This window comes from Polypterus senegalus, chromosome 15 (assembly GCF_016835505.1).
Source record: "Polypterus senegalus isolate Bchr_013 chromosome 15, ASM1683550v1, whole genome shotgun sequence".
In the NCBI taxonomy this organism is placed as follows: Eukaryota; Metazoa; Chordata; class Cladistia; order Polypteriformes; family Polypteridae; genus Polypterus; species Polypterus senegalus.
In genome coordinates this window covers 106,147,186-106,172,903 of record NC_053168.1, presented here as the reverse complement: position 1 = coordinate 106,172,903, position 25,718 = coordinate 106,147,186, and the positions used below count along the sequence as shown (strand labels likewise).

Here is a 25,718-nt window from a genome sequence, read left to right as displayed (position 1 = left end):
TGGTTCCATGTAAGCTGCCTACCTCCATATAGCAAATGCCAAGAAGTAATTGTCCGTCTTTCAAATATTGATCACTCCTTTGCTGAGGTACACTACATATTCTAAAATGGAGTTACTAAAACAACACATAAAGCTGTGTCACTGCTCAAGTAGGAACTAAAAGAAAAAAATGGTAAAAGCACAAGCCCTTCAGTTTTAAATTTAACATTTCAAAAACTTTTTTTTGATGAAAACTAAAATGTTGAACAATAGACTGTTCCATGTGCTACCAGCTTCCCGATGTGCCTGTCAGCAGAAAAAGCAGCCCAGCTGCAAGTAACACCATTGATGCCTAAAATAAAGCAGCATGTGTAAATGATGATAAGTATCACTTATTGTACTCACCATATTGTGTCCTGAATCTGAGAAAGTTCTGACATTTTTTTCCTTAGTTTGACATCCTTACTACACAAGTCAGTATCTCAGTCTCACTAAGGCGCACTTGCTGTCTACTTTCTTTGCTCACTGCTTGATTATAACTTCACTGCTTCTTTCTTAACTGTGCTATATACAGTAGGTGCACCTGCCATTGAAGGAGCACTTACAGGATTAATAAATTCTGATCGTGTTTATCATTGGAGCATACAAAATAGGGAGGACCAGGAAGGAACGGTTTCAAAACCTGTTTTATCAGGGTGTCGGTTACTTTGTTCTAATACTTGATGTGATTCATTTGTGCAAATGTGATTTGTAGAATTGACATGTAGTTTGACTAGGCTATGTTGAAAGTTTGTTTTCTTCATAAGCAAACTGTGGTTTTGGGGATAGGACTTGGGTACAAAATATTTTTTTTTCCCCAGATTGATTTTTGGCCTCAAGTAGGTTAAACAGTTTTTACTCATATCCCTAAACTTGAGTGTATTTTGTGAAATGGAAATGTAGAATGTTTCCATTTCTTTAGTAAGATGGCTTTTTATGAATTGATACCTTTTGGTCATTTTTTTTTAACCTGAGAAACATATACAGTTTTTAAAATAAATTAGCTATTGATGAATCAGTTGTGATTTCTACAAACACTGACAAATGCTTTTCATCAGCTTGAAATTGTCGAAAGACCTATGCAGGATTAGTAAGCACAGCGTAGTGCTGTTGACAAGGGAGTTCCTAGACAATAAAAGAACAATACCCTAATGGCTTCGAACGCTATAGCTATGAGAATCATTAATTTGCTTGTAATGCTTTTTGAGTGTGCAATGCTCCAGTTGCTTTTCATGTTTCATTCTTCTAAAATATTGGTCACTTGTTAACAACAGAAACATCATCATTAAGTTAACTTTAGAATCTTGGTAGGAGACGAGATGTGATTGTCTCAGAGACACTTTCACGTCTCGTGAGACAAGTCTTCATGCCAAGCGATGTAACCCCAGCGAGGTGAGAGCTTATGCAAAGAAATTTGGAAAAGTTCTGCGTGGTTATGTCAGACACATTTCTTGTAGAGAGAAAGAAACGATATTCACTCACGGGCAGTTATACATTGCATTGTCACAATGTAATTCCAAACACGGAATCAAAATTCAATGCGATATTGATGAAAAGGTAAAAGCGAAAAGAGATCGAATATACGGACATAAGTGATATGACAGAAGTGCATCGTGCAAAATGCAGATCACGCGGCACGGCAGCAGCAGCAAGCCAGCAGCTGATTGAGCAAAGAGGAGGTAAAAAAAAAACTGCTTCCCATTGTATCACTGTTTAAGAGCGGGTGATGTAGAAGCGATCACATCTCCTTGGGGTGCGTTCAGCCCCCCTCTTCACAACGTGAGTGACAGAGATGCAAAGTGGTTGGTGTGCAGGCAGGTCGAGTAGGGGGCTAAGCCCCCTAGTATTAAATATTTAATTTATCATTTTTACAGATACAGTCATTCCCTTTACTTCCTACATCATTTGTCTAATTACACAGAGAGACTCCTCTGATTCCCTTTTCTCAGGTTTTTTTTTACTCCATTTTTTTAATATAAAGGCTAATATTCCATTTTTTCTCTTTCCCTGGTATAGTCTCTCTTATTGTTCTCTGCTTATTGGAACCTCACAGAAAAAAAAAAAATGACGTGATCTTGCTCAGCTACCGTAATACCTCACGTAAACAAGCACTCCAGCTAAATTAATTTAAAGCTTAGAAAAGCAGATACTGGAAAAATTGTTTTTTGTGATCGGTCAATTTACTGATCACCGATAAGAGTCTTTTTTAGTGAAAATCAGCTGATTTTTGTTCGGAGGCCGATTGATTAGATTATCACCATATGAAGGTGGTGGACTAAAGTGTCTGAAAAGGTGAGCTTGATAGCTTACTTTCAACAAAGTGTTGGTAAAATGCAGAGACAATTGACACTTTTGAAGAAACATAACATGGTGCTTACAAGTATAAAGTAATATTTATTTTATAATTAATGGATTCAGTATGTCAAACTGTTTGTTTAAAACTTACTTTTACTCATGTTTAGAGACTACCTGTTCCTGCTGTTTAAATCCTGTTTGCACATTTGTGGTGGGATTTATATTTAGGAATAAATGTTTTGTGAAATTCATGCACTTTGCATGATACGTTTATAGTATTGTATGCTTTGCTTGTGCAACTAATGATTTTTTTTGGACTATTTCATAAATGATATTACCCTGTCATTAGAGGAGGAAGAAGATAATCTGGATGAGTACAGCAAGTCTGTGCCAGGACGAAGAAGGGCAAAACAGGTAGAAATAGAGCTGAGATTTGGGGTTGTTCTGTTTGATGTCGAGAATTTATACAATTTTGAACTTCATTTCATCTGTTTTTTGTCTTATTGTCTGCAGTGGAACCGCCGCAATGAAAAAGGCGAGACGATGCTTCACCGTGCCTGCATTGAAGGCAACCTGAAACAGGCCCAGTGCCTAGTAGATAAGGTATGGCAGTTTTAGATGATTAGTGAGATAGGTGGCAACATGAGTATTGATTGATAGGATGTAAGGAGATTTGGCTTGTGGGTGTGCTTTCAAAATACACAGGATTTTTTTTCTAGTACAAGAGAGCTGAATTGGGAGTTTTTAAAGGAGGAAAATAAGTTACAATATAATTACTTTAGACAATGCAAGGTTTGTGTGTTATGGTATATTTCAAAGAAATAAAGCATCAAGCATTCATTGGTCAAACAGATGAAAATCTGTGATAACTGCAAAAATCTTACTTGTATTGGATTGGCATTCACTGATTTGCAAGGTGTTCTGGCTTTTCATTACCTTTGCCAGACAACAAAATGAGTCAAAATTTGGTCCCACCTCCTGTCCAAAAGTGAGTGGTACTGTGACTGACAGCATTAATGGACTGGTTGAGACTTTGCTGACAATATTTGGTTACTTAGAATAGAGCCACAGTGTACAAAGTTATTGAAATATGTAATGATTTTCTTTTTCATTCCAGGGTCACCCCCTTAACCCTCGTGATTACTGTGGCTGGACACCACTTCATGAGGCTTGTAATCATGATCACTTTGGTATGTGGTAACCTCCTGGTTTCCATCAAAAAAATATACCACATGTTGTTTTGACATCTCTTTCCAATGAATACCAAGCCCCCCTTATCCAACCATGCACTCTCACACCTTTTCTTTCTCTCCCAGACATAGTGCAGCTTCTGCTGGATCGAGGTGCAAATGTCAATGACCCTGGTGGCCCACTCTGTGAGGGTATCACTCCTTTACATGACGCCCTGAGCTGTGGAAACTTTAAGGTGGCACGTTTGCTCATTGAGAAGGGAGCCTCTGTTTCGGCAAAGAATGCTAAGGTGAGCTTTACTGGGAAGGGACTGCAAGTTAAGAACCGGCAATTCTGCCCTGGTTGTATGACCATATCTGTAGTGCCTGCACGTAGTTGATTCTATTCAAAATACGATTTGTATTCAGTAATGGTGTTCCCATCAAAAAAGGGAATCTGTATTGAGTAGCCATGCCTGAAGGAATTTGCATAAACATACAGTGTATCCAGAAAGTATTCACAGCGCATCAGTTTTTCCACATTTTGTTATGTTACAGCCTTATTCCTAAATGGATTAAATTCATTTCTTTCCTCAGAATTCTACACACAACACCCCATAATGACAACGTGAAAAAAATTTACCTGAGGTTTTTGCAAATTTATTAAAAATAAAAAAACTGAGAAATCACATATACATAAATATTCACAGCCTTTGCTTAATACTTTGTCGATGCACCTTTGGCAGCAATTACAGCCTCAAGTCTTTTTGAATATGATGCCACAAGCTTGGCACACCTATCCTTGACCAGTTTGACCCATTCCTCTTTGTAGCACCTCTCAAGCTCCATCAGGTTGGATGGGAAGCATCGGTGCACAGTCATTTTAAGATCTCTCCAGAGATGTTCAATCGGATTCAAGTCTGGGCTCTGGTTGGGCCACTCAAGGACATTCATAGAGTTGTCCTGAAGCCACTCCTTTGATATCTTGAATGTGTGCTTAGGGTCGTAGTCCTGCAGAAAGATGAACTGTCACCCTAGTCTGAGGTCAAGAGTGCTCTGGAGCAGGTTTTCCTCCAGGATGTCGCTGTACATTGCTGCAGTCATCTTTCCCTTTATCCTGACTAGTCTCCCAGTTCCTGCTGCTGAAAAACATCCCCACAGCATGATGCTGCCACCACCATGCTTCACTGTAGGGATGGTATTGGCCTGGTGATGAGCGGTGCCTGGTTTCCTCCAAACGTGACGCCTGGCATTCACACCAAAGAGTTCAATTTTGTCTCATCAGACCAGAGAATTTTGTTTCTCATGGTCTGAGAGTACTTCAGGTGCCTTTTGGCAAACTCAAGGCGGGCTGCCATGTGCCTTTTACTAAGGAGTAACTTCTGTCTGCCCACTCTACTATACAGGTCTGATTGGTGGATTGCTGCAGAGATGGTTGTCCTTCTGGATGGTTGTCCTCTCTCCACAGAGGATCTCTGAAGTTCTGACAGAGTGACCATCGGGTTCTTGGTCACCTCCCTGACTTAAGGCCCTTTCTCCCCCGATCGATCAGTTTAGATGGCCGGCCAGCTCTAGGAAGAGTCCTGGTGGTTTCGAACTTTTTCCACTTATGGATGATGGCGGACACTGTGCTCATTGGGTCCTTCAAAGCAGCAGAAATTTTTCTGTAACCTTCCCCAGATTTGTGCCTCGAGACAATCCTGTCTTGGAGGTCTACAGACAATTCCTTTGACTTTCATGCTTGGTTTGTGCTCTGACATGAACTGTCAACTGTGGGACCTTATATAGACAGGTGTGTGCCTTTCCAAATCATGTCCAATCAACTGAATTTACCACAGGTGGGCTCAAATTAAGCTGCAGAAACATCTCAAGGATGATCAGGGGAAACAGGGTGCATCTGAGCTTAACTTTGAGCTTCATGGCAAAGGCTATGAATATTTGTATTGTACATGTGCTTTCTCTATGTTTTTATTTTTAATAAATTTGCAAAAAGTAAACTTTTTTACGTTGTCATTATTGGGTGTTGTGTGTAGAATTCTAAAGAAAAAAATGAATTTAATCCATTTTGGACTAAGGCTGCAACATAACAAAATGTGGAAAAAGTGATGTGCTGTGAATACTTTCCTGATGCACTGTATAAAGGCTGGCTGGAGTTTCTGACATTTACTTGGTTTTGGGCTATACAAACAAAAAGAACCTAATACAGCGAAAACATATAAACATTACTCATTACAGTGTCATTCTGGCTCTAAAAATACTTCTAATATGCATTTGTGTCATGTATTCCTGTCAGCAGTGCAAGGGGTCCACCTGGAAATGTTGGTTGGTGAGACGGCAGTCTTGGGTCTCTTGTTGTTCTGGAATCCTGGGATGTAGGATGGGCTGGTTCTAGCATATTATATTCTAGATCTCCTTGTGGATCTCCATGGATCCCATGGTTATAAGAAGATGTGCTTTTGGTCATCTTTAGAATCCTTTCTGCTTTTTATTTTGCTCTTTTGAGAGGCTATTCTAGTCCAGAACACACCCTGTTGTGGTCCCCAGGATAAGGAAGACCTAGGAGAATTTGTCCTGAGCTTTTACTTTAGGTCTATTTGCACCATCCTGCCCAGTAGGAGAAGTACATATTTACGATGGGTTGTGAACCCTAAATATCTGCTTACAGGACTGTTTAGCAAAGGGTGACTTTTATGCACAAGACAACTTTTTTTTGTGGAATGCATTTCTTAAAGAACTTAACTCCTGAAGGTTCATATGCTCCTTCTTGTAACTGGTCCCTCTGACTGTGTGTATGAGGTGGATGCTGTCATATGTGCTTCTGATATGATTTAAGAAAATTCCTGAGATTTTATTGCATTTCTTCATTTAAACTAGAGTGTTCAAATTAGTTGTCTGCCTTAGTTTATACCTGATGTTTGGGCATCCCCTGTAGAATGTTCTGAGTTCATGAATGTTATCCTTGCTTATTTAAAACCCTTCTCCTAATATTTCTCAGAGATGTATCTCAAGTTTGTGGCATAAATCAGGCTGTGCAGTCATATTGAAATATTATAAAGATGTGTGGTTTCCACAGGGTCATACTCCTTTTGAAACCCTAAATGAGTGGTTGCGAAACTATGGAAAACACCTTGACCAGGAGACAATTCAAAAATGCAAAGATGTGAAGAACTTACTGAAAAAAGCAAGCAGTGGCAGAGGTAAGGGGGATAAGAGGGGTATATTTGCCACCATCTTGTGTCTTTTTATTTTTATATCTAGTTAAGCATGGCTTGTTCAGCTGATTGTTATTTAATAGTGTGGTTTTTGTTCTTAAGTATAGACTGTGAAGGGGCCACTAGGCCATTAAGAATGATTGTGACTACTAAATTGTTATAATGAGTTAATTTTTTCAAGTCTGGTCTTGCGTACTTGACGTATCTGGAGTGACAGTTAAGGAATTCAAAAATAACTTGTAGCGGTCAGAAGCCGCTAAGATTCACACCGTCGAGAAAGACGGTGATTTATTTATTTTATATGAGGATTACCAGGGACAACCCCAGCCTTGGCACGACACACACCCACACACACTACAGAGACAAAGAAAACGCACTGGGAACTTAAACGACAAAAAAGTATAATGAAATTAAATCACTAAATGAAAACAATAATACCACCCCTGATCCCTTCGGCGATATTACAATTAACAGATAAACATGACGAACACGCAGTAAAGTCCATGTATGAAATAATAGCGGTGAAGTTATGTCCAGTGATTTGAATGAAGCGAGGGAAATGGAAAAACACAGTCCTACCGGTAGTTGCTGAAGTAAGTTGACAGATGAATGGTTCAGGAGCGCTCCTTCTTCCGTGAAAGCCAAATAATCCAGACAACGTCCTCAGTAACAGTAAACAGGTAGACGAATGATTCCAGACCCCAACAAACAACACAATCCAGGACACGAAGATGTAAAGCAGGAAAACGACAGGCAGTTCCACAGATAAATACAAGCAGCAAACGACCAAAACAAAACTTTTTTCCCTCTTCGTCCCCTGCCCTCCTTTTGAACCCCTCTGGCCATCTTTGCCCCCAACAGCCCTGCAAGGACTGCTGGGAGATGCAGTTCTAACCAATGGTAGCACTGCTACAAACTATTGCTGTAAAAACTTCTTACTATTGATAGCTGAAGAAGAAAGATCATTGGTTAGTTGTGGTAAGCACAAAGGCATATAGTCTTTTAATTCTTTTGAGCGAAACAAAAAAAATATATTGAAAAATGCATTAAAATATGTCAAAATCAAAGATACATCCGTAAACCCATGCCTAAACTTTAAACACTTATGGAATAGAAATATGTTTTCAAACAATCAGAAGTTATCAATTTATATTCTATTGTATATAATCTTTGCCATACTTTGTGTGCGTGTTTGTAGATATAATATACTGTATATACCAATGAGTGACAACATTAAAACCACTGACAGGTGCAGTGAATAGAGTAAATAGTATTCATTATCTCGTTAAAATGGCACCTGTCAAGTTGTGAGATATATTAGGCACCAAGGGAACCGTGAATTCTTGAAGGTGATGTGTTGTAAGAGCCACTGTAGCACACATTGCTGAAAACTTAATGTTGGCCATGGGAGAAAGGTGTTGGAACACCCAGAGTGGCATAGCTTACTGCATATGGGACTGAGTAGATGCAGACCATTCAGAGTGCCCATGCTGACCCCTATCCACCACCAAAAGCGTCTACAATGGGACGCGAGTTTCAGAACTGGACCATGGAGCAATGGAAGAAGGTGGCCTGCTCTGAAGGATTATGTTTTCTTTTAGATCATGTGGATATCCCGGTGCATGTGCATTGTTTACCTTAGGAAGAGATGGCAGCAGGATGCACTATAGGAAGAAGTGAAAGCAGTGTGATTCTCTGCTCAATGTTCTACTGGGAAATCTTGGGTTATGGCATTCATGTGAATGCTGCTTTGACACATACTACCTACGTAAAGATTACTGCATACTACATACAACCCTTCCTGGCAGTGGTATTCATTGATGGCAGTGGCTTCTTTCAAAAGGATAATATTCTCCGCCACACTGTAAACATTGGCTGATTGGGATATATACTATGCACACATTTACTTAATACACATTATTACTTATCACACACACATATACTTGTACACACATGCACACAGACACAGACATACAGTATATTATATACACTAGTGCTGGGCGGTATGATCAAAATTCTATATCGCGGTATTTTTCAAAATCATACCGGTATTTTTTTTTCCCATGCATGAGTGGATGATAACCACATTTTCCACTGCAATTACTGCAAGAGAATGGCTAAGAATAACCTATTCCACTTTCATGAGAACTGTACATTGTACAAAAAAACATTTTACTGTGCACACAAGTATTGATACAGGTTTGCATGGCCACATATAGTGATAGTTTTCAAGGGGGTGGCACTAATGAAGAGAAGGAATCACATTGCATTACAGTTGCAGTCAAAATATAGAACCTTTTTAATTGAACAAATTTTGCAAACAACTTAAAATGAAATTTTAATAACCTATTTTCAACCATCCAAAGATTTAGACTTAGTAAAATATTCAGAGGTGCTTGTCAAAAGTTGTATTGCACTGAACGGGTCTTAGAAAAGAAATAAATCTGTAATAAGAAAAGGCAAAGCCCTGTCTGACTCACTGACTCACTGACTGACTCATCACTAATTCTCCAACTTCCCATGTAGGTAGAAAGCTGAAATTTGGCAGGCTTATTCCTTACAGCTTACTTACAAAAGTTAAGCAGGTTTCATTTCGAAATTCTACACATAACGGTCGACAACGTCCGCCATATTGAACTTTCTTATTCATGACCCCATCTTCAACGAAATTTGGTAGGCAGCTTCCCAGCTTACTTACAAAAGTTAAGCAGCATAACTACGAAACCAATGTACATACTTATTTGGTAGGCAGCTGGTATGACGCCACTTTCAGCCGCCATATTGAACTTTCCAACGTCACTAATTCTCCAACTTCCTGTGTAGGTAGAAGGCTGAAATTTGGCAGGCCCGTTCCTTACAGCATACTTACAACAATTAAGCAGGTTTCATTTCGAAATTCTACGCATAACGGTCAACAACGTCCGCCATGTTGAACTTTCTTATTTATGGCATCATCTTCTCGAAATTTGGTAGGCGGCTTCCCTGCACTAACCGAAACCAATGTACATACTTATTTCGGTGGTATGATGCCACTGTCGGCCGCCATATTGAACATTTCAACAGTCTTTGTTACTTATGGGCCCATCTTCAAGAAATTTGGTACACGGGTTCCCAACGCTAACTGAATCCTACTTACGTACATATATACGTCCATATCCTGCAGCTCAGTCACCGTGTCAGGCGGCGTTGGGTCTCCCATCCCAACGCCTCCCACGTTGTTGGCTGCCTGCCTATATAAGGCCGTCCGTCGCTCCAGTCTCTACATTCCCTTCCTTGCTTCGCCACAGGATTCACGTCTCCCTACTGATAACTACAGCCTTTTTGTTTAATCCATGACTTCTCCACTGTTTTGTTTGTTTATTACAATTATAATTATTGTATGGGTATTTTACACTTACTTTACATTGCTCAGGTACCCCTTTCCTTTATCATTCCAACCCCCATTACCATGTCTATCGAGATGATCATATTGCACGGCCATATCAGGCTCACTCTTGATATCCAGAGGAACATTGTGTCTTATGTATTGAATGACTGGAACAGGTTCAAGGTGTGGACTGATGACGGTACAGGAGATAATTATACTACACAGGAGCATTATAAGAGTGAAATGCTTAAGCCCTTCACCTATGGTTCTGCATGTGAGTTGATGGCTGCCGCTGAATTGTTTGGTTGTCGCTTTCAAGTGTACCGAAATGGCCAAATATTTTACACCTTTTGACAACCGCCAATGCCTCTTAAACATCTTAGATTCATAGGTGACGATGTCAGTAGTGGACACTTTGATGTTTATGAATGTTTAAACTCTCAAAAGCTGGATGTGATTTTATCGCTGAAACCGGTAGTGTGCTTACAACGCTTGACAGATGCCGAATGTCATTTCAATACAACAAATCCTGCAAATACTGTCATAATTGAAACAAACCATGAAACTCAAACCGATTATGACAGCAGCAATCCAAGCTGTGAGATCTGAAGCAAGGTTACTGTTCACATGGCCAACTGTACGTTGCATGCTCAAGAGTAAGCTCAGCGCACAGCTTGGTCATGTTACAACCGGAGGGCCGAACTGACAACATGGTATACAAAGAGATCCTTAACAAATAATTATTGGCATATTTTCCCTCAGTTTAAAAAGGTAAAATTTTCTTCTTAATAAAAATTTTAATGCAGTACTTCGCCGCTGCGAAGCGTGGGTATTTTGCTAGTAGTAAATATTTTTGTAAACCATCTACACTTTCTGTTAATTTTAACAATCTCTTTCCACTGACCTGTTAAAGTCACTTTTTAAACAACTTTACCATCATTAAACTGCATAATATTTAAACTAATAAATAACAACAATAAAATGAATAATAGTGCAACCTCCAGTAATACTGTTATTTCAAGACTTCAAGCCCAGGTGCATTACACGATATTCACCAAATAAAAATAAAATTAAACAAGTATAACTTGTTGAGACATCTTTACCAACTGAACCATCATTAAGGCAAATTGCATAAATATTGACCTTTTTTCAAGCTAAGCTATATACATAAATAATAAAACTGCAACTTGCATTTATAATGCTATTTGTGGTATAGCCCTACAGAAGCATATTAGGGCCACAGTGAAGGAAAAAAACTATATGTCGAGAATGAAGTCGACATGTTGACTTTTTTCTCAACATTTCCAATTTAATCTTGATGCTTATGTCACTTTATTCTCAGTTTTTTTTCTCATTAATGTAGAATGTCATAAACTAACTTTAAACTAAAATCAATGTTTAATTTACTAGATTTTCTGAAACCCCGTCATAAGTTAATGTAGCACATTAAATGCTTTGTGTTGTGTTCCCCAACCTAGTTGTTAATCGCTATGCGCTTCTTAAACTGACTTCCTCCGCACTAAGAGGAGGCGCAGGCAAGGATCGCCGCACAGAATACATTCACTTCATGATATTCCTGCTCTCTGAAAATTTAGAATGCTAAGATAAATACTTGATATCATTTTCATGATGAAATGCTTTAAAGCAGGTTTTAAACATGCAAGGTAGTGCTGCTCCCTCATAGTAAGGGTTCCCCAGGTGTGCGTTCAGTGTAGAGAACTTTATGGCAGGTGTGACGAGGCTTTAAAAAACTGGATGTATGAATGGAGTATCGCACAGGTTTAACTTAAATATTGTGTAAATGTTGGGTTCATGATCTGGTGGTTGGAGACACGAATGCTGAAATCAATGGATGTTCTTCTGAGCGGGCTTTCTTTATTGCATGCATGCTGTCTCTATCTGACATACCAAACCCCCAGTTCCTATCCTTTTTCTTTCTCCACATAACCAATCACTACACGGTAAACATCTTTGTGAAATTAAAACTAGTTATAAACTTAGACCATGGAGTGTTCAGAACTTTAACAAAATCTTCATTATCATGTTTAAATATGCCATCCATTCAGGAATGCGCCCATCCCAGCAAGCATTGTGTGTGAGGCAGGAGCAAATCCTGAACGAGGCGCCAGCACATCACAGACTGAATAAGAGTAACACATACACACTAGCAGGCTCAGTATAGCATAACTAAACCTGCCATCCTACGTGACTTTGAAAGGAAACTGAAGCACGCCGAGTAAACCCAACAGAAAAACATGCAAATTCAAGACAGGGAACACCTGGGACCCCCTTGCTGCGAGGCAGCAGTGCAACTTTCACATCACCGTGCCCCCACATGATTAGTACATGCTTTAATGCATTTCATCATGAAAATTATATCAAGTACTGTATTTATCTTGGCATTCTAAATGTTTATTGAGCAGGAATATCATGAAATTAATGTATTCTGTGTGGTGAGTACTGCCTGCGCCTCCTCAGTGTAAGAGGAAGTCAGTTTAAAAGGCACATACCGATTTAACATGGCTCGGGGAAAACTTAACACAAAGCATTTAATGTGCTACGTAACTTATGATTGGGTTTGAAAAAATCTAGTAAATGAAATATTTATTTTAAGATGAAGTTTAGTTTACGATATTCTACTTTAGTGACAAATTACGAGAATAAAGTCAGCATGTCGATTTGATTCTTGTCATACTTTTACACTCTACCCAGGTACATTACACAGTATTGAAAAAAAAAATAAAACAAGTACAACTTGGCTTGCAGTATTATCCAGTAGTATAGAAACAGATTCCCACATTTGAACATAATGGTCCACAACCGACCTTTTAAAACCAAAGTATCTCCAGACAACAGACATGGCTCCTTTTTTGGGGAAAAGTTCTACTGTGCCATCATGTTCAACTTTATCGTCTGCTACAGCTTCAGTTTCAGAATGTTCTCTGTCCATTTTCACCACTCAATACCTCCACTACTGCATGTACTCTGTTGCGTGTTTAGCAGTGCAGCAGTGAAAAAAGTCCCCCCTTAAACAGTTTCCCGCTGCACCACGTTCCGAACGTTGTTTAGGCTATTTAAACCAGTGTTGCAGTATAAGAAAAATCCATATAACAACAAAAATAAAAAACAGTTTTTGGTATGAACCGGTATACCGCCCAGCACTAATATACACCATATATAGCCGAAAGTATGTGGACACCCCCAACCCCAAATTATTGAGCTCAGGTGTTTCAGATGCACACGTTATTAACAGGTGCATGAAATTAAGCAAATAGCCATGCAGTCTCCATTGACAAACATTGGCAATAGAATGGATCATACTAAAAAGCTTAGTGACCCCTGGACCAATATGTGAAATTGTTGCTCTGCTGGATGTGCTTCAGTCAACTGTAGGAGCAACAATAACTGTCATTAAGTGGTATACCATGCCAACATATAGTGGGGGGCCACTGAGTGCTAAAATACTGTACATAGTGCTTAAAAATCCTGTATCTTCTGTTGCATCACTCAGAAGAGATTTTGATACTGTTTGCATACAGCATCAACTTCATTAAATTGGTTTCCATGGCAGAGCAACTGCACACAAGCCTAAGATCTCTGTGCCAAGCGTTGACTGGAGTGATGTGAAGCATCCCGCCATTGGACTCTGGAGTAGTGGAAACGTGTCCTCTGCAATGATGAATCATACTTTCATATCTGGTAGTCTGATGGATGAGTTTGTGTTTGGTGGGTACCAGATGAACTTTACAGACTGCATAGTGCCTCCGGTTGAAGGAGAGTTAATCGCCTGGGCTTTTTTTCAGAGTTTGGTTTAGGACCCTTGGTTCCAGTGAATGGACTGTTAATGCTACAACATACAAAAACATTTAAGAAAATTGTCTACTTACAGCACTGTGGCAACAGTTTTAGGAAGGCACTTTCTGTTCCAACATGACTGTGCCCCTGTACACAAAGCCAACTTCATAAAGACATGTTTTAATAAGTTAGTTGTAGAGGAAAGTGAGCGACCGTCACTGAGCCCTTACCACAAATCTGTTGAACATGTTTGGGTTGAATTGGAACCCAGTTTGCCAGCCAGTTCTCATGCAGCATCAGCACATTACTTCAAAAATTACATTTTATCTGAGTGAGCAGAAATTTTCACAGAAACACTCCAAATTCTTGAGGAGAGCATCCCCAGAAAAGTAAAGGCTTGGTACAGCTGAAATTGTGGGACCAACTCCACAGTAATGTGCATGGTTTTGGAATATGAGGTACAAAAATCAAATACAGTATAGGTGATATGGCTAGGTGTCAACAAATGTTTGGTCATTAAGTGACAATTCTATACTAAGCACACCCATGATTGTGAATCCAAATAAAATGCACACCTCATCAGATGACCTTGTTTAAGATACTAAAATGGTTTACCCCACACTTCCTTTTTAGAAGTCTTAAAAACCTTTGGTCAGAAAGTGTAAAGAGGTCAAGAGTAACAGAGTATATGGAGTGTTTCTTTTTTTTCAGTCTCGGCTGATGTGAGACTCCCATTTGCTCTACATTTCAAGTTACGTGGAACAAAAAAAAAAAAGTGACAGGATATTTACTAGACAGATAACATATAAGATTATGAATTTTACAGAAGCAAAAAAAAAAAATTGTTGTGAGTTTATAAGCAGAAATGAAGTCATCATACTAAAAAATACATTGAAGCCCCAACTCAAAGTATAATCCTCAAATATGTAGATTCCTGAAACTAGGTTAAGCCTGTTGTCAAAGCATTATGAATCTAGGCTTTAACCCGTCTTGCAAAAAGTTAACCTGTTCCTGAAAGCCCTTTTACATAATAAAAACACTGAACACTAATTTAAATGGAAATAAATTGCAGCATGCCTGGCCCAATTACCCCCAAAATGTACAAAATTGAAAGAATTATTTAATAATAATATTAGTAATCAAACCATATTTTATTAAGACCTCTTCCCCCATTAAATACTGTTTAATAAAGCTGCACTTTTTCAATTCAAGCTTCACAATCACAGGAATGGACTCTTGATTTTTCTTGAAGTTTTACAATATTTCACTCTTTTCACCATCATTATCCTCAAGATAATGCAAGAAGACATATGAGCAATGTATGTGTCTGATTCATAACATGTAAACGCAGAATCACCTGAGAGAAGGAGTGTGAATCTATTTGGGTGTCATGAACATCCAGTTCTGCTGGCTGCAGTGAGGTATAGTTGAATTAGATGACCAGGTGTTAGTGCAAGCGTGAGCATTTGGAAATTGTCCTGGACTCGGACTTAAGAACCATGAAAATTCATTTGCGTTGTTGTCCATAAAGAAAAAAAAGGGCATTAAATGACTTTCTTTGTACACCCGAATTTTTTGTAAACCAAATGTTTGCTTTTTGGAGAAACACCGTATATATTTATGTGTATGTACACTGTATATAACTATGAACTCCAAATCACATGCAACCACTTGTCAAGTTAGTTTCATTTATATTGTAACAAAATGTACTACAAAAAAAATGCAACCAGTGCTGTTAGAGTTGTTTACATTTTGTAAGGTTTAATTCATTCACTCATTCAGGTTCTTTATTGGTTGGGAAAGCATTGCTTCCTAAAAGTAAAAAAAAAGCCAATATACATATTGAAATATAACACATTTGAAACATTAATAAAGCATGTTTTGTCACCTGCAGACTTTAAACAGCTGATGTGCTAGAGTACTTCACACACTGGCTTTGCATTTTAAGCCGCGATTCTACACATACTCTGCTATTTGAAACTTACCCACTTCTGTAGCTTTTGTAATCTAAAATGTGTAGTGTTGCATAATTTTTTTAAAATCAAAACTATACATGTAGAAAATTTAATTATATTAAAGACCTTATATCCTCTCTATGTAATTAATTAAAATAAGCATACATTAAAAAGATTTCATTTTTGTGCTTCTTTTACAATAACATACCATTTTTTTCTGAAGCCCTATTCGGATAAGATTAGAAAGGAAGTGAGGTCAGGTTAGTGCTTGAAGGGGGCCATTATGCACGCATTCCTCCATACTGGAATTTCCCTGTTGTTTGATATAAACTGCATTTCTGTACACCTTCAGACCTCCAAGGAGACGCCCCATCCCCTGTTAGTCAACACACCAAACAAAGAACACCAGGCATTGGTCAAGGTAATAGTAATTAGTGGAAGAGCTCTGTAATTTTCGTGTTGTCCAAATTGCTCAATTGACCAAGTTTTACTGACCTGTCGATGTACACAGTACAATTTTCCTGAGATTATTTATTTATTTATTTTTTTGCCGAATCTATACTAATAAAAGGCAAAGCCCTCACTGACTCGCTCATCACTAATTCTCCAACTTCCCGTGTAGGTAAAAGGCTGAAATTTGGCAGGCTTATTCCTTACAGGTTACTTACAAAAGTTAAGCAGGTTTCATTTCGAAATTCTACGCATAACGGTCATAACTGAATCCTACTTACATACATATATACGTCCATAGCCTGCAGCTCGGTCGCCGTGTGAGGCGGAGTTGGGTCCCCCATCCCCACGCCACCCACATAATTGGCTGCCTGCCCATATAAGGCTGTCCGTCGCTCCGGTCTCTTTATTCCCTTCCTTGCTTCGCCATGGTATTCATGTCTCCTTGCTGATAACTGCAGCCTTTTTATTTAATCCACGGCTTCTCAGCTGTTTTATTGTGCTGATAACTGCAGCCTTTTTATTTAATCCACAGCTTCTCCACTGTTTTATTGTTCGTTTATTACGCTTATAGTTATTGTGTAGGTATTTTAGACTTAGTTTACATTGTTCAGGTACCCATTTCTTTTACCGTTCTAACCATACCCCCATTAACATGTCTATCGAGGTGATCGCCATCGATCAAAGAACTGCCTCTTACCGAGTGGTTTTCATGCCCAGAGATGCCACCTGCCTTTTCCATTCTCTGTGTTACATATTGCACAGCCATATCAGGTTCACTCTTGATATCCGGAGGAACATTGTGTCTTATGAATTGAATGACTGGGACAGGTTCAAGGTGTGGACTGATGACGGTACAAGACATAATTATACTACACAGGAGCACTATAAGAGTGAAATGCTTAAGCCCTTCACCTATGCTTCTGCATGTGAGTTGATGGCTGCCAGTGAATTGTTCAGTTGTCGCTTTCAAGTGTGCCGAAATGGCCAAATATTTTACACCTTTGGAGAACCGCCAATGCCTCTTAAACATCTTAGATTCACAGGTGACGATCTGAGTAGTGGACATTTTGATGTTTATGAATGTTTCAACTCTCAAAAGCTGGATGCAAAGTTATCGATGAAGCTGGTTGTATGCTTACAACGCTTGACAGATGCCGAATGTCACTTCAACACAAGTCTTGCAAATACTAACGTAATTGAAACAAACCATGAAACTCAAACCGATTATGACAGCAGCAATCCAAGCTGTGAGAAAACAGTAAAAAGGAGGAGTGTCAGACGTCATGGTACATTTTCTAATGCAGCTGGACGGAAACAACTTTGTGATGCTGCCGCCAAATACTCGCAGAAAAATACACAACTTAATAGAGATGTTGTTGCTAAATACTCGCAGGCAAATCCACAAGTTCATAGACATACTGCCGCTAAATATTCACAGGCAAATCCACAAGTTTAATACCGGGAATGCCTGTTAAACATCTTAGATTCACGAGTAGCGATTTGGGTAGTGAACACTTCGATGAATGAAACCTGTTATCTTTACAATGGTTGACAAACACTGAATGTAACTTGAACACAACACGTCCTCCAAATACGAACCTGATTGAAAGAAATAATGATAATCAAATCCTTGATGACAGCAACACTCATAACAGTCACAAAACAATTACATTGACAATCAAGTTGCGTTATTTTTAAAATGTTTCCTTTTCTTTTTCATAATTTCTTTAACACACTACTTCTCCGCTATGAAGCACGGGTATTTTGCTAGTTTTTTAATAAAAGATTAAAGGCTACATGATTTTTACTGAAAAATGAATGCACACTCTAAAAAGTTGCTGACTTGAGCAATTCAAAAGGGACTAAAATTACAGAGGTGAGCGTGGAAATGGGCATATGCAACATTTATACATGAGGCCCCAGGTTACCATGTCCCCAACAATTTTCACCACCCCTTCCTAGGGAATGCCCAGATGCTTCCAGGAAAGCTAAGAGATGTGATACTTCCAGCATGTCCTGGGTCTGCCTTCGGTTTTCTCTCAGTGATCTATACTTAGTACAAGTATGTCCAAGAATGTCATCTAGGTGGCATCCTGACTATATAGTTCCTCATGAACCGGAGAAGCAGCGCTCCCATTCTAAGGTCCTCCATTATTGGAGTGCTTGTTACCCTGTCATGGAGAGTGAGCAGGCAACCCTGCATACCTCATTTTGGATGCTCGTACTCAAACTCCCATTCTTTTGGCCACTGCCTGCTACTCTTATCTCCATTGATGAGAATAGGGTTGTTAACTGATCAATAAATTGAGAGCTTTATTTTTTACTTAGCTGTCGAGGTCTGTAGCATGGCAGACACGGCCACTGTCTGCCTCAGAACTTTATTTAATGGAATGGTTAAGTGCTTCCTTCTATAAATAGCTGCTCCACTCTCACTTTTTTCTTTCTACTTCCTTTTGTTTTCCAGTCTGTTTTTAGAATATGCTTCTGGCAATGGCCCCAGTTTATGATTCTTCATTGAACAAAAGTTAGTATAAAACAGTCATCAAAATTAAACCATATTTCCCATAATGTACAGATAATTTCTCAATTGAACTTGTAATTGCATTAATCTAAATTACAGGGTTAATATCTAATTATTTTCAATATTTTCATACACTTTAATAATTCCAGAGGGATTCAATGATCTGTGTGTTGTGTGTCTGTGTGTAAGTGTATATATAGATCTATACTTGGATAATATATTCTGAAAGGAAGATTAAGTCAAATTGTCCTGTACATAATATTTAGTCTTTTACATGCCCTAATTTTTTTTCAGTTATAAAATATGAGTCTTGACCTTAACGAAGAATCAATGAAATTCTAATAGTGGTAGACTCACTGTGATTACACGGCTGACATGTTTAAGAGAAGGCTAATGTCTTCGTATTTGTGTGACCTTGGATCTCACAGTTGTGTTGTGCATTTTTTAAATTTTTAGGTTTATTTAATAATATTTAGTTAATTTTAATTGTTTGCATTTTTCTAGTAATAACACTGAAGATTCAGCTTTGCAATGATAATTATCAGTACACATTGAATGAACTATTTGTGCCAAAAGATTGTACATTTCATTAGAACAATATTATTGTTATTATTTCTTAATTTCTGGACTGCTCTAATGATGATAATATTCTACATTATGATTTTCAGCTTCAACCCCTCAAAGGCCTCAGCCTTCTAGAGATTTTCAGGACAGTGAACTATTTGATGCGGAACAATCTCAGACTCTTGAAACAGCCAAGACGAGTGTTTATAATACTCCAAATTATAATATGAAGAGTGGACGCAGCAGGGTTCCAAGTAGTAATGCTACCCCAGGGGAAAAGCCTAGCTCCTCCAGTAGGGGTAGATGCAACAGTACAGAAGATTTAAAATGGAAAAAAAAGGTATGGGGTACCATATACTGACTAGATGTTAAAGTGCCTTGTAATGAAGATAATTGAGGAAAGACTATATTTTTGTCTCATTCTCAATAAGATACAAGTCTTGTTTGAAGTGATGGCAGACCTTTAACTGCTGTGCTCTTGGAAAAAGTCTACTCTTTACTGTAGCCAAACAGCAGTTTATTGCTGATGCAAATGTGATTTCCTTATTGCACATGCTGCCAATTTCCAAAAAAGCATATTTAGAATAGGGGCATGCCTACACTAGTCATTCATATCAGCTCTTGCACCATAAAAGGTCACGTTCATGGTCATGATCATGTTAAGTATTGGCTTCATTATGTGGCTTTTCCCCAAGAACAAGAAAAGTATTGAAGTAAAATCAAATATCTTAATTCTTGTTATTGCAGACCCCACTATATGACTTGTGGGGTATAACCTCATTGCTTCAGCTGACCATACACCACAAGAAATATATACCGTCACAAAACTCACAATGAGACATAGCAAGGTTTGGGGCAGCCACCCATATAATCTGGTTTCCTGGCTGCAAAAGCAATTTTCAATGAATACAGCACTGATGTGCCCAAAACCGAGTCCAAAACACAACTGAGGGAATAGGGGAAAGGTGGAGGCTTTTAAAGGGGAAGACAGGAAGTGAAGTCAAAGGGGTCGGGCTCATATAGGTCTTCTGTCATTGGTGCAAGCTCGGACGTGACATTACAGGGACCGGAGCCAGCAAGGTCTCCTTCCATTGGCTCGGTCCCGGAAGTGACGTCAAGAGGACCAGGTGGAATCTCCCGTGAATTGTCTGCAGGCAAGGGAGAAAGAGTCAGTGCACTCTGCCACATACCGGAACTGTCCTTACTCAAGCCCTTTAGCTGCCTCCCATGCGCACGTGTGTGACAATACTTATTGTTACAGTGTTGTTAGAAGCATCACATACCCTTGTACTCTTTTATACAAACAACTAATCATTAAAATGCTAGATTACATTTATTTGGTCGCTTAATCTGTGAAGCATGTAAGGAGAAACCGTTTCCAATTTACATAAATTGTGCCTTGGTGTGAGAAATAAGACTCATTGTCATGATTGCCACAGTCTTGTCCTTGCCTCTGTACAATCTGCTGTACTAACTTGTCCTCTTCACGAACCTTAAAAAAGGTAAGATGTGCATATGAAGTCTATGTGTAAATCTATCTGTGAATGTTTACGTTTACTTTAGTAACAATTTAATTCCTATTAAATTTTCTGAAGTGAAAATTCTTATGCCTAGACTATTGAAATTCGGTCTTTAGTGATGTCCAAATATACTCCAGGTGGTACACAATCAGTTAAGCAAAATACATTCTGAAACATACAAGATGTATTAACATTATGCCATTAACTTGTATTGGTTATTTTTAACTGTACAAGCTCTGTGTGATAAATGGTTTTTATAATTATCAGCTTTTAAGCCATTTTATACCAAGAAAAGCTTTTTATTTCACTGATGCTAACTTCTTGTGAGTAACATTTTTTTTAAATTAAAAGGTCTCAGGCCACGGATTTTTAACTATTACAGTCATATGAAAAGGTTTGGGAACCCCTCTCAGCCTGCATAATAATTTACTCTACTTTCAACAAAAAAGTTAACAGTAGTATGTCCTTCATTTCCTAGGAACATCCGAGTACTGGGGTGTTTTCTGAACAAAGATTTTTAGTGAAGCAGTATTTAGTTGTATGAAATTAAATCAAATGTGAAAAACTGGCTGTGCAAAAATGTAGGTCCCCTTGTAATGTTGCTGATCTGAATGCATTTAACTGCTCAATACTGATTACTTGCAACAGCAAATTGGTTGTATTGGCTCGTTAAGCCATGAACTTTATAGACAGGTGTGTCCAATCATGAGAAACGGTATTTAAGGTGGTCAATTGCAAGTTGTGCTTCCCTTTGACTCCTCTGAAGAGTGACAGCATGGGATCCTCAAAGCAACTCTCAAAAGATCTGAAAATAAACATTGTTCAGTGTCATGGTTTAGGGGAAGGCTACAAAAATCTATCTCAGAGGTTTAAACTGTCAGTTTCAACTGTAAGGAATGTAATCAGGAAATGGAAGGCCACAGGCACAGTTGCTGTTAAACCCAGGTCTGGCAGGCCAAGAAAAGTACAGGAGTATCATATGTGCAGCATTGTGAGAATGGTTACAGACAACCCACAGATCACCTCCAAAGACCTGCAAGAACATCTTACTGCAGATGGTGTATCTGTACATTGTTCTACAATTCAGCACAATTTGCACAAAGAACATCTGTACGGCAAGGTTATGAGAAAGAAGCCCTTTCTGCACTCACGCCACAAACAGAGTTGCTTGTTGTATGCAAATGCTCATTTAGACAAGCCAGTTTCATTTTGGAACAAAGTACTTTGGAATGATGAGACAAAAATTGAATTATTTGGTCATAATAAAAGGCACTTTGCATGGCGGAAGAAGAACACCGCATTCCAAGAAAAACACCTGCTACCTACTGTCAAATTTGGTGGAGGTTCCATCATGCTGTGGGGCTGTGTGGCTAGTTCAGGGACTGGGGCCCTTGTTAAAGTCGAGGGTAGGATGAATTCAACCCAATATCAAATTCTTCAGGATAATGTTCAAGCATCAGTCACAAAGTTGAAGTTACGCAGGGGTTGGATATTACAACAAGACAATGACCCAAACACAGTTCGAAATCTACAAAGGCATTCATACAGAGGGAGAAGTACAATGTTCTGGAATGGCCGTCACAGTCCCCTGACTTGAATATCATTGAAAATCTAGCAGGCTGTTAATGCAAGAAACTTAATGTCACTGCTGAAATACTACTGTTTTCATAAGGCATGTCGTATATTAAAAGCAAGTTGCTACTTTGAAAGCTCAGCCAATGATAAACAAAAATCCAAAAAATTAAGAGGGCTTCCCAAACTTTTTCATGTGACTGTATGCTGTACAGCTTCCTGTAGTTCAATATTAGACTTTTGTTAACTAAATTATTTTAAGGTGGGCATAGTGGGAAGCACTACTGCCTCAGTGCTCTAGTGTTCTGTGTTTTATATACTGTATTCTTTTGCTTATTTTGTTTTTATTTTCATGAATTGTTGTATGGAAGTATTAGGATAAGTAAATATACATAATGTATATTATTGATGTGTTTTTTACTATTTTAATATATAATGAAAAGTTCATGAATACTTGAACTGACTAACACATGTCCACTGTTCACCTGCAAATATTTTTGTCTGTTTTTTAATGTAAGTTTTTGTGCTTAAAATTCTTTTTTTTTTTTTTCTTTCTTTTTTTTCTTTTGTGGTCATCAGTGCCTTCGTTTTAAAATGTACTGATGTATTGTTCTTAAAATGCATACATCAGTAGTGTTGAAATTTGACACCCCCATTAAAGTAAAGAGAAGCAGACTATTTACTTGTAAACTATTCTTTTATTTATTTTATATATATATATATATATATATATATATATATATATATATATATATATATATATATATATATATATATATATATATATATATATATATATAATATGAGTATGTACATTTTTTTTTAACAGATTATATCTCTAAGTGAAGGTTTTTCCTCAGAAAGTGACACTGAGCTAGAAGACTTGATAGCCACCCCCATGCAAAGCTACACCCCCTTTGAGGACGATTTGACTGTAGGAGAAGATGATCATCTAAATCAAGAGGAAGTGGATGAAGATGAAGAAAACACAGAGGCTCTATTCACTAGTGCAGAGTGTGAACAGAGGTCTGTTTCAGGGAGAGAAGAATACCAGAGAGCAATGCAAGCACTAGGTGGCACCAAGTCTCGATTTCTAGCTTACAGTCTCTCAGACTCCACCACTGTACCACCACCCAAAACAGATGCCAGCTGTCGTCCTGCAATGGTGCCAGAAGAGGAGTACATAGAAGATGACTGGTTGGATGATGATATGGGTATAGCCCAGCCCAAAAAGAAAAGAAGAACATCAGAGAGCTTGGAAGCAGGCAGAAGAGATGATGACACTTCAGCTGCAGGCAGTATGGTCCATCCCAGTTTTTCTGTGCCCCCATCTGCAGCTAGAAGAGGTCAGTGGTCTCCCTTGTCTACCTGGCAGTCTCTTAATAGTATTTCTCCCAAAGTTGGGACCTTCATCATGCTGCAGTGAAACAGAATAACTTATTCATCAAATTATTAAGTATTGTGTAACTCTGATAAAGATTGTGTACATTTCAGTTATAAGCACAGTAGAAGACAAAATTGAATGGACCATCCGTCAATCCTTCAGTTAGACCTTATTTGCTCTGTCCTATCTCTGTAGTGGCAAGTGCCAGACAATTCCAAACTTGCCGGACAATTCCAAATCAAATATTCTTTAATGACTTAACGCTGCATTTCCATGCAGGAAGGGAGGTAAAGTAAGTGTGCCTATGTTTTAGGATTCAAACATGAGCTGAAGAGATGGAAATGCTGAGGAAGGCCAGAATCAAAGCCCATGTGGGTACAACCATGCACAGAAATTTTTATTGAGGCTGTTGTCCATATTATTTCATCTCTGTAAAGGCTCACATAACATATTAATAGTATACTAATTTGCTTTGCTGTTTATAGCAGTCAATCAGAGAAAATTTGTGTGGAAAGGTCCTGATCATTCCCTTCTGTTTTATAAGAAAACAAGGGCTGTTCTGCAAAATTAGTCGATTCAATGAGATTCAGCACACAGTCTGTTCTCCACGTCTTGCACAATGCAACTACCACCTTTTCCCAAATCTGAATGGCTATTGTGGAGGCTGGCCCGGGCAAAGACAGGCGAACATGTTGATGTCACCCACAACGCATTTATTATCCATCATTTACAGCGCACCCAAACCCCAGAGTCCCCAAAGTCCTGGCGACAACTCAAATGCCTTGCTTCTTCAGGCCGCCTCTTCCTCTCCTCCAGAGCTCCATCCTACTCCACTCCCGACTCTTGCCATTGTCTGAAGGTAGGCGGCCCCTTTTATAAGCACCCGGATGTGCTCCAGGTGTTTTCCAGCAACCTCCCACCGATACGCCCCAGTGTGGCGAAGTGCCTGCTGCATCCCCGGAAGCACTCCAGGTGTCTCTGCTCTTGTTCCCCCAGAGGAGAGTGACATAAGAATGAGCTCCCCATCTTACATACAGTATGTTCATACACAGCAGAAGGCCAGAAACCACAATTCCTCACTGTGCTTGGCTTCAGAATTAGGTGATCATATCTGGTTCTAGTTTGATTAGTTCATATTTTCTTTGGGTGAGCTCAAATATAGGTTTTTTTTTTTTTTCTCTACTCAGTGTTAAGGTTGCCAGCTTATGTTCAACAGGGTACATATATAGCCACCAGGCTTACTCACAATGTATACAGACAAGTTATAGTGTTAATTCAGTTTCCCTGATTCTGCAGCATTATAGTTGTAGCAGTAGGGGGCACTATCGCTCCTTTGAACTCTCAGGTATCACATCAAACGCCAGGTAAAAGTGCAATAATTCTTTATTATAATAATTCCGGGAATGGCGGAAGAGCTGAGATCCAGGGTCTCCAGGCATTGGGGCGCCCACTGGCGGTGACCACAGGCCCCTATAGGATGGAGCTTTAAAGCTCTGTACCCGTGGCCCCCAAAGGTACCAGGGTGGTCGCCCCCACGTGGTCTGGGGAAGGTGCAAGCCCTCCTCCGGTCCTCCTGGGCATCCCGGCCGAGTCGCTACTCCAGCCATCTCTGACAGTACCCCACTGCCAGTGAAGACCTTTCGGGCAGAGCGGTACGTCCCACGAGGGCAGCTTACCCCCGAAGTGGGTCCTACTCCTGAGGTGCCGGGGTCCAATTTAGCACCCCGGGGCCTACTCCTTTGGCACCCCCTCCGAGGTTTTCGTGCCCCTTTGGTTGGCGCCACTCGCACCTCCGTAGCCCCAGCCAGCTGTGGCAGCACCCCTTCGCCAGCGAAGAGTCCTCTAGCCAAACGGCCCGTCCAATGAGGGCAGGGTCCCAACGAAGCGGGTCCT

The 25,718-nt window shown here is 39.2% G+C and overlaps 1 protein-coding gene across 2 annotated transcripts in view; it reads left to right on the top strand.

The window, feature by feature from the left end:
* The window catches only part of tonsl (tonsoku-like, DNA repair protein), a 112,437-nt gene that overhangs the window by 39,776 nt on the left and 46,943 nt on the right, over window positions 1-25,718 (top strand). For both annotated transcript variants that reach the window (XR_005630667.1, XM_039736657.1), the window contains exons 12-18: window positions 2,663-2,727; window positions 2,827-2,916; window positions 3,431-3,503; window positions 3,630-3,793; window positions 6,556-6,679; window positions 19,454-19,689; window positions 23,271-23,787. Coding sequence is in view for 1 of the 2 variants with exons in the window: in XM_039736657.1 (XP_039592591.1) it covers window positions 2,663-2,727; window positions 2,827-2,916; window positions 3,431-3,503; window positions 3,630-3,793; window positions 6,556-6,679; window positions 19,454-19,689; window positions 23,271-23,787 (1,269 nt within the window). In the remaining variant the exon portion in view is untranslated. The remainder of the gene's footprint in view (window positions 1-2,662; window positions 2,728-2,826; window positions 2,917-3,430; window positions 3,504-3,629; window positions 3,794-6,555; window positions 6,680-19,453; window positions 19,690-23,270; window positions 23,788-25,718) is intronic.